Here is a 10,703-nt window from a genome sequence, read left to right on the forward strand (position 1 = left end):
GATTACATTGACCAGTTAACCCGTTTCAAAAATATATAAAAAAATTCAGAATTGTGTTATTTTATGTTAGGCGCAAGATTTTTTCGAAAAAACCTTCATATTATACAAACAATTAAAATAATCATAAAGATAGAAATCTTCTTCCCGTTTTACATTCTTAATATGTAGAATCATATGAGAAAGAATATGATGAAACTATGTCTACATAGGGATCATAGGTTGTCATATGATCCTATCTCATAGTTAGCGTCTGTAATGCGAATACAAAAAAAAAAACTTGAATACAATAAAATAGAAGTATTGAAGTTGCAATTTTAAAACCATTCAATTTTTGTTACTTCAGCAATTCTGAATACAAAAGTTTTCTCTACATTAAGCAATACTTTCATTTGTAGGGGCTCATTTCAATGAATATAAAAACTGGACTGAAATCTAGCCTGAAAATCCAAATTTAATAATAAAAAAAAATAGATTTTAAACAATTCTTAACCTACTATCAAAACTAACATTGTTTTGTCATTAAGATGAAAAGTATTACAATGTTGATATTAAAAAATCCACATAATAATAATATTGAATATTGAAATAATATTGACATAATAAGATAGCAACAACTAAAAGAATTGTGTTACATAAGACTTAAAGTTAAGTCTTATTAAAGCTACACATTTAGAAATAGGATTGATATAATTTTTACCAATTTATCATTTTTTTTAATTGTTGTCAAATAATGCGCCATCTTATGTATCCACATTTATGACCAGTTCTACTATTCATAAAACTTTAACTTCCTAGAGATTTATTTGCCGATAAAAGGAACACTTTTCGTAAAGGTGGAAAAGTCTTGTAAGATGAATTCTCAAGGAAATTACAGGCAACGATCTATAAAATTTATTTGGCATGAAACGTCCACACTCGGACGTTTCAACTCTTGGCACACTTTCCTTTAATTTCTAGCTAACCATGTGCCATAGGTTCTCCCATTACTCCAATTTATATTTCGTTGAGAGGTATTCAGAGACCTCCAGCACCCTCTTCTATAACCGTGGCTTTCGTGACACTGATCACAAAGTTTACAACTAGCCTACCCTCTACCTCCTACACCCATGCATTTTGCCTAAGATAAACCTAGACTTCTAAGTATTAATCATCTTTATCTCAGCTCTCTCCCGTTATAAATTGATTGAAGTTTCCCAAAGTGCCCTCCGGGTCGGTAGTGAAAATCTTCTTAATTCGTTTCTAAGGGGTGGTTTTAGTGGGTTAGAGTTTTACATTGTGGCGCCGATACTTCTCACTTACCATACAAAAAAAATATAGGACTTAAATATATAAAAAGTAAAAAGGGTATCAACAATGAACAATTAAATTTTTGCAGTTTAGTGTCGTTGAAGATGTGTTCAATCTCCAAAAAATTGAAATTACTGTTTTAAGAATTTGTAATATTTTTGAATATTTTGAATATTAAAAAAAAAGAATATAATGGCACAGTACATATAAAATATTTTTAAATGAAAATATCACTATTTACTTAATTTGGTTTAATGAGTTGTCATTAAGAATATTTACACACAAGCGGCGCCAGGTAAGAAACACTTTTGACACACTACATTTGTTAAAAGTTTAATGAATGAATGAACAATGATGATGAAAATTTGAAGTTGATGATGATGATGATGAATGAATGGATGAATGAAAGATCTAAATGTCAGTCACACTTATAACAAGTTTAATTGTTGTTTGTTGTTGCGGTTTTTTGTTATGGCACTTGCGCCTATTTAGACTTTTATGTGAAAACTGACTTTCTACAGAGAAGTGACAAACAAATAAAAAAAAGTATATATGTATATAAATATATAAATTATGTCATTGCGAGTGAGAGTGAAAAATGTCAAAATAAAAATTAAAATAAACATTTTTATAATAATAACAATGCACATAAAAACAAAGCACAATACACTTCAATGCATACATACAAACAAACAAACGTACATACAAATATATAAATAAATAAAAACTTATACTTAGAGGTTCATTGCCATTATTACTCTTGCCCATAATATAAATTTTAATGCTGCCAGACAATGATTTACAATTTGTTTACATTTTCATTTTTCACTTCCCATTTTCTTTAAAAAAATACACTTTTTACTTGTTGTTATTGCTATTATTGCCTTTCGACTTGTTTTTGTTTTATTTTGATTGTATATTATTCTTTTTTGTTTTTTGTTTTGTGTACAAATGTACATACAAACATTTTCGGATTAGCATTAATAGTCGGCAAATTCTTTAGACAACCACGCGACAGCCTATACGTACTATTGCAAGTTAATGTGGCTGTTGTTGTTGTTATTATTATTATATTTTGATAGCCTACTACATTGTTTAGTTTTTTGATATAAATGTGTGTATGTATATATGTAAGTGTGCATGAATGTTTGTTAAAATTTTATAGTTTTTTCCTTCGTTTAGTGTACTTTCATTCATAATTTAGACTGCAAATCTTTATTATTAAACATTTTGTCTACGTACTCTCAAAAAGATCAACAATTTCTTTGTTGTTGCGGCTTATTGCCTGCCTGTTTGAAAGTAACTTATACGACCTGTGCGCTGTGCTGTGTTTTGTGCTTTTTGCTCTGCTACTTATATATACATATATATTGTACAATTTTGGTGTACTCAACTTTATTTCAATTAATTTGATTGGGTGCTGTCGTGTTTCTTTCTTCATATTTTGGTTTTTTCTTCATAATTTTGTTTTTTTTTTTGTATCTTTTTAATTGTATTAATAGTTCGATTTTGTTTTTATTAGATGTTTCAAAACAAATACAAAAACAAAAACATATAAAACTAAGAGTATTACTGCTACAGATATAGCAGCAGCGACAGTGCTGTTTACCGGCTTAAGCAAAATAGACAGCACGATTGTATCAAGTGATTATTATTTTGATTATGAATGAATTTGGTTAGTTTAATTACATATCGACATGATGCAGTCGCAGCAGTAGCAGCACCAATAAGGCAGTCAACTAGCTAGGTACATATTTGTTACAGTATTTAGAATATAGTTGTGTGTGTGCGCCTGCAGTGCTTGCCTTACATATTTCTTCACTATAATACCAAATGAATTTATTTATTATGGGGCGCTTACTCTGTGTTTTGCCGTTGCTGTTATATTGTATTATTTGGCTTATTTGGTTGCTGTTGTTGTTGTTGGTGGTGGTGCTGCTATTGCTGCTGCTGTTGCTGTACTTGGCTGTTATAATTTTATTTTATGGTGACACAAGTGTTGCTTGTCGAAATTCGTACGGTTTTAGCTTTAGGGAAATGAAATGATACGTCTGTTTATTTATTTGTAGTGTGTTTGTATGTATGTTTGCATATAGATTTATGTGTGCAAAGGCATGCGATGGAAATGCTATAAAAAATGCTTTTTGATTAGAAAATGCAAAGCAAAACAAAAACGAAAAAGGGTTTGTTTTTATTTTTTTTCTTGTTTTCGTTAATTTTTTATTACATATTTATTTTGTTTTTAAGAGAAAAAGAGCAATGAATATTTGCATTTTAAATTGCCATAATTGCTTGATGTTTGGCGGCGTTTTTATAGCTACTCTTCTTTATTGGATTGTGTGTGTTTGTGTGTGTATCCGAGTGTACTTTTTATTAATGAAAAGACAAAAAATGGTTATAAATTATATTAATAATATTCAGTCAGCCAGAATGTATGAATGAAATTGTGAACTTGAAATTTTTATAATTAATGATTGTGGCACGCGTCTTGCTGCTAGCATAGTATCTGATGTAAATTTAGAGAAAATGTGCAAGATTTTGTATAAATATACATATAAACCCCTTTTACATATTTATATTTAAAATATTCATATATAAATATGTAAATATATATAAATTAAAATAAATATATAAATCAATTTTTTTCGAAACTTTTTGCTTTTTACTAACATACTAGAAAATGTTATAACTAATCTGATCACAAAAAAGATTTTTCATGACCATCTTAATATTTATTATGTAATAATATATAATTGCTTTACTCACAACTTAGAAAATTTGCAATATATATTTTTATCTGAGAAACTTAGATTGTGATCGCACTATTTCATAACGTTTATACGATATTAATATTTTCATCTTAAAATAATGTGATGGATTTATTTATATAAGTTTAAAAATTTCTTAATATTTTTATAAAAAATATTGAGTGCAGAAAGCTTTTCTTTGGAATGAATTAATATAACGAAAATCATTACCTGAGGATTGTATGAAGTTGGTAAACCCGTTGACAACTATTACGTTTCATGGATTGTGTCCAGCTGCAATCATAAGTCGCGTGTTGACCATCTTTATGCAAAATCTGAAATGCTTTTCGTAAAAAAACATAACCAATTCCTATCCAGCTCTCTCTTTAAGGAGGGGGGCATCTATTTCAATGGAGCTAACAAGAATGAGGTCTAATATAAATTTGGATTTGGATCAAAAACTGCTCTAGCTTAATTGATCAGGATATAACCATATGCTAAACTTACTTACTTACTGCTTTTCTTCTTTCCTAGTGGAACATAGAATCTCAAATAGCTGAACTGTCACTTTTTAAGCGAAAATGTGTGACAATTTTCAACGTGTGCCCCAATTGTAGCTCTATTCCCCATAATGTCACCCAACTGTTTTCTTCATTCAATGTACATACAAATTTGAGACCAACTGATTTCTCCACATAGAAATTCTCTCAACATTTTACAATATGGCTTTAAATATCACAATGTTGATATGCTAAGAAAGCCTTTCTTAGCGAATGATTGCAGATTATGTAAGTTTACACTCGTGCATTGTGATTTGCTGGAATGCAATTCAAATTTTTATACATACACATAACGTAAAAGTGTGGTTGTAATATTGAATGGTCTATTTTACAATGGTTAAGTTCTTAAGGTCTTCCTGGAAATTAACTCAGGTTCAATAGAAGTTAATTGCTAAATACTCTTCATCTTTTGTTGATAATTTCTTAATCAAAAAATAGATTTAAACCAGTGAATGGTTTCATAATTAGTGTCTTTTTGACGAACTCACTTCTAGCAAATAAATATATAAATAATAATTATTTTAAATACTATTTCAAACATTTTAATTAAATGATTTAAGTAAAGTATCATGTTTTGTTGATGGCAAGCATAAACAAACTACAGTAGGATTTCGTTCCACATGACTTTTTAATTATCTGAGATCTTAAAAACTTATAGCAGTGAATAGTTCTAAATCAAATAATAAATGTATGGTTGGATATTGTGCACATCTTGTGAAATGTAAACTTCATAATAAACAATTTTTAAAATAACATTCTTTATTTATTATATTGGATCCCAAAAAAAGACCATTGTATACTGTGATAACATTAGCAAATATAATATGAAATGTCATGGAATAACACATTATAACATCTAAACCAATACATCTTCCATTCAGAATTTCCTATGGAATAAAGTTTCTTAATAACACTAAATAATCAGTCAACATGATCTTTATTTTATTTCAAAATATTTTTAGTATTTTATTATTAACAATATATCCCATTAAACTATGTATGATCTTAAACTAAAACCATAATCTTAACAATTTGTATCTGAATCCATCACTATCACATAACATCCATAGGTTTAGTACTGCCGAATACTTAATGTGAATGCGCATAAACAAGTATCTTTACAATTTATAGCAGCAAAAAGCAATGTTCTTAGAATAAAAATTCTTTTTTAAAATATTACTCATTCATATAACTGAGTTAGTCAGCTTGGAAATACACACCTCACCAATCTCAAATATAAATGTTGTTTTCTTTTTAAATTGTACAACAGAACTGTATGAGATAAAAGCTACGAGTTTAGCGTAATTTGAAATTATCAGTTAGGTTATTTTTATAGCTGATATTACTTGAGTGAAATATATAATCGTACGACTATCAACTTAAGTGAAAATTATGTATTTATATTGCTTTTTAAGTGCATGTATATGTAAATATATATATTTATACATATATTGTCATTACTCTTTTATTTCGTCCTATATATTTTATATTCGTCCTAATATATTTCAAAATATATGATAATTTGTTTTCAAATAGAGCTGAGAGTGTATAATATGCACTACCATATATAAAAGAATTCTGAATTTATTTTATTCACTATTTTAAATATTATAGATCTGTAAATAGTTTAAAATAGAAGATTTAAAAGTAGATTTGATTGTAAATGCAAATAAAAAAATTCTTTCCGTTGAAACATAATTTACATGCATATATAGTATATACTATATAATATATATATATATATATATCATATAACATATATAATATATTCTGCATAAGAAATATAATGTTTATAACTAATCTGTTGAATATTTCGTAATATATATTTTTTAAATATTAGCGATGAGCTAGGATTGTCAAGAAGGGAAATTAAAGTAATATTAAGTAGTAGTTCAAAATAATATTTTGCGTATATGCCCGAACGTATATGTAGATTATGTTATTGGTGTTACTTTTAAAATCTATCTGAACACATACGTTGCTCAAAAAGTAGAACTAACTCATCTATCATTTTTTTCTTTTATTTTATCATTTCCATAGTTGATAAGTTCTTTCAGAGTCTGAAGTTTTATTCATTTAACTTGCTTGTTTAAATTAGTATGAATTTTAAAAAAATTTGTATAGTTGTTATTATGTGTAGATTATAATTTTAAGAATTGATCTATAAACTAATACGTGTACCTAGTTTTTTTACATTTAAATTAATCTAGTTTGTAATGTTTGCATAAGGTCAAAATACTACATGGAGTAGTTGTTTTTATTAAGGATAGCACTTTTAGAGATGTTGTAGTTAAGAATTATAAAGATTTTGGCAAAATCATTTAAAATATGACAACCATATACCAGCTTTTCCCATTCGAAATACTACGAATTGAATAGTTTATTATTTATTAGTACGTGAATTAGGAAAAATTATATGGGAAAATATTTTGGTTAATTTTTATTTTTAGTTTGAAATCAAGACGTCGAAAAAAAAACCGAAAAACCCTGAAATTTAATATATATCAAATAATTCATTTAGGAAAACAATGAAATAAATTTTAGCAAAGTTGTCAAAATAGTGTTAAAGTAAATTTAACACGAACATAGCAGAACATATATGGAGAATTCCTATAACGAAATCGAAATACTTTCTTTAATGGAGCTAAGTGTAGAGAAATGTTGGAAAAATTCATTTACCACTATAGCAACATTTTTGTTTAAAATGGAGTTCTATAGATTTAAAGACACGGAATGACAAAGTTAACAATGTAAGAAATTGTGATATGATATGAAGTCATATGAATGAATTTATAGGAGTTAAAAGAATGTGGTGGTATGTGGGAATAAGTCTCATTAAATTACAAGTTTTTGAAATAACATCAAAATTAATAAAATTCAATAAGAGTAATATCATCGAAGATTTAAAAAAACAGATTATTATTGCACTAGTAAATATAAGCTTTTGAATTAATAAGTGAAGAACGCTCTTTAAATTTTTGTTAGAATTCAATTTTATGTTAATGTAATTAATAAGAACTTAGTTGATATAACTACATTGGATAATCCTTACTATAATTACGAAGAGATAAATAAATCTTTCTTTATATAGTGTGAACTGCAAAATGTCAAGACGATGTCTTGAGTCGTCACAAAAATGACAAATTTTGTTAAGATATTTCTAATATACTCATTATTTAATGTTGTTATGATTTTCAGGAAGTGGAAATCTTTTTGTGGTATTTTAAAGATAGGATTTCTTTTAATTATGAGCAAAGACTATTTTCTATAACTATAATATGGTATTATGTATATACCAAATTTATTTTTGGTATATTTACTTCATTAAAATATCTTATCTGATTATTATATTTCATTATATTAAATTTCATTATATAGTTATATATAACAGCAATCAAAGTCAAATTTACATCTACTTCATTATAAATAGGCTTAAAATCCAATGAAATAACTGATTCATTTCTTTGGTCACAAACATGATGAATTCGATCAGGTCTGATTAAGTTTAGAGTTTATCTAAGTTTGGCTTTCGAGTTTTAATTAAAGTAAATGCAAAATTAATATCACGTATTCTGCCAAAGGCGGGAGATTTAAGGAATGTATATAATTTAGTTTCTAAATTTAATTCACAGAAACAAATAGTGAATGTTGTACGTTTTTTTGGAGGGTATGTTATATACCATATAAATATTCTGTCAATAATATGTGAGTTTGAGGAAGTGTTATACAAATAAAATGATAATTATGATGTTATATAAATGTGGATGCAACATTTTTTACTAGCCATCATCAGCGTAAAATATTGGTTGAAAGAAAATAAGGTTGCCTATTTTTAACAATTTCAAAACATTTTTGGAACTAGAAGAGATCATACTCTGGTAAAAGGTTACAAGAGTAGTGAAACAGAGAATACTTCACACCGCATTTTTCAGGTCTAAACTTCTAATTGTAAAGGTAGAATTTTGAAATAATATCTAAGATAAACAATCAGTCACTTTTTGGCGATAATAACGTATACCATATATTCATTTGGAAATCTTATTTTAATTTTAAGTGTACTTCAGTTTTATAAGTTAACACAGGGCTACATGGTTTTAAAAATGAGAAGCCTCAATTTATGACATTTCCAGTACAGCAATTATATACAGACAATTAAATCAAGAGAATTTTCGAAAGATCATAGATGAAGGATATTTGTCTATATCCGAAACAACTGCAGGGTCAACCCACGAATTTACTTGATTAAACTAGAGTATGTAGTAAATACTATTGGCATCTAGTGTACCAAAAGATCTAGTTTTTTTAAGTCGTAAATAATATAATGTGATGTAATTTATTAATATTTAGAGCATGCTTATAATATATATGTAGACTGTTTTGCGTTTGTGTTTTTTTTTGTTTTTGGGCAGTTGTGTAGCAGTGGACTGTAAAAATTGTCTGAATTATAGTAGGATTACTGTACTATGGTACAGTAATAGAGTAGTACTCTAAGTCTCTTTAATGTCTAATGTTGACTTTTGAAGACCATTTTAATAGTGTTGTAAAACCATTTTAGCAGTGGCGTTGTAAAAATTTCGGTAGTGTTGTAACAGTTTTGGGAAAATAAACAAGTAAGTTTATTTCGTTGTAATAAATATAGCTTTTGCTTTATTAAGAAATGTGTAACCATTTTCACAACTCATGCTCATATCTACTGCCTGAACTATAGTTTTACTATTGCTAATATTAGCTTGGTTAACTTATTAAAAAATATATTAAAGTGTTCAAATGTATTTAGTCATATTTTTGAAATAAAATCCTTTTCGTTGTATTTCAACACTCTTGTATCGCCCCAAGTAGTCAGTTTAATTATTGGCAACGGCACATGGGCACAATTTTTATTATCATTTCATTTGTGCTGCCTTTAATCTTAGGCAATAACCGAATAACTGCAAATGCATGCATGATTAAGTTGCACTAGAAACGACTTAGAAATGCAGGCCTGGCTGGCTTTAATCATCATAAAACGATTTTTGACTAACAGCAATGCCGTGCCTAACAACATAGCGGTAAGCCATCACATAAAAGCGCTGCTGCGCGACTCTGTAAGCTGGCAAGTAAGTGAGTCTCTTTGACATTCACCACTGGGTCTTTGCGACCACTTAATTTCATTAAAATTTATGGTTTCTTTTTGTTTTGGTCTGTTTCGTGAATGTAGTTTGTGTGTGTTTTTTTATTGCTTTTTAATTGTTTTGGTTTTTTTGCCAGTTTTTTGAAAATTCTTTTATGATTTGTCGTTGCTAAAGCTGTTATTACTGGTGGCTGCTCTATCACAGCTGATAATGAAAAACTTTTTAAATCGTCTTTTGGGTTTGTGTTTTTTTTGTTTTTGGGCAGTTGTGTAGTAGCAGCGTAAAATGAAAACGCTGCTAAATGTCGAGAATCAAAACAAACATGAAGAGAAGGAAAAAATGTAAATTGCACGGCATATGCCGCAACTGAAAAATGTGTGAAAAATGTGTGCATGAAAATGGAAAATCTCGTAAATCAATTGGAATTCAAATTCGCATTGATGGCAAGAAAATTTGTGCGTTTGCTTGTGTTAAGCAAAAGCAAATCTTTGGCTGCTGCGAATTTGGTAGTTTGAAATTTTTGGCGCGTAAATTTTTTACAAATTCTACGATTAATAAAAATATATTCGAAAAATTCTTATTAAAAAAATTATATTAATATTATTAAGCAAATTTTATTTTCATAAAATTTTATATTCTAAAACACTTACATTTGGGTCTGTCCACATTTTTGTGTTTATTTCACAGATCTCCGTTGGCGATGTCAATTTGCTGTATGCACTTCATTTTTAAAATAGTTAAAGATTTTTATATAAAACCGAATTTTTTTAAATATTTTTGAAAAATTGTTCAATCAGTTTTTTAAATGTTTCAATTCACGTATTTTTATAATTTTCATACATAATTCATAATCAATTAACACATCAAGTAAGCTGCATCAATTTAATTTTATAATTTTCAGATAATACTTTTTAAAAAATACTTTTATGTTCTCAAATAATGCCGCGAAATATTCTGATTTAATGTAGTAAAGCGAGCAAATTTCGTATTTACGTACG

At 27.7% G+C, this 10,703-nt stretch overlaps 1 protein-coding gene across 1 annotated transcript in view; it reads right to left on the reverse strand.

Moving 5' to 3' along the window:
- Nucleotides 1-10,452, reverse strand: part of LOC119678235 (probable serine/threonine-protein kinase yakA) — a 64,492-nt gene extending 54,040 nt beyond the window's left edge. The window contains exon 1 of the mRNA XM_038089955.1: nt 10,356-10,452. Within this exon, the coding sequence (XP_037945883.1) occupies nt 10,356-10,373 (18 nt within the window). The 5' untranslated portion in view covers nt 10,374-10,452. The remainder of the gene's footprint in view (nt 1-10,355) is intronic.
- Nucleotides 10,453-10,703: the final 251 nt, after the last annotated feature.

Source organism: Teleopsis dalmanni, chromosome 2 (genome assembly GCF_002237135.1).
Source record: "Teleopsis dalmanni isolate 2A chromosome 2, ASM223713v2, whole genome shotgun sequence".
Taxonomy (NCBI): domain Eukaryota; kingdom Metazoa; phylum Arthropoda; class Insecta; order Diptera; family Diopsidae; genus Teleopsis; species Teleopsis dalmanni.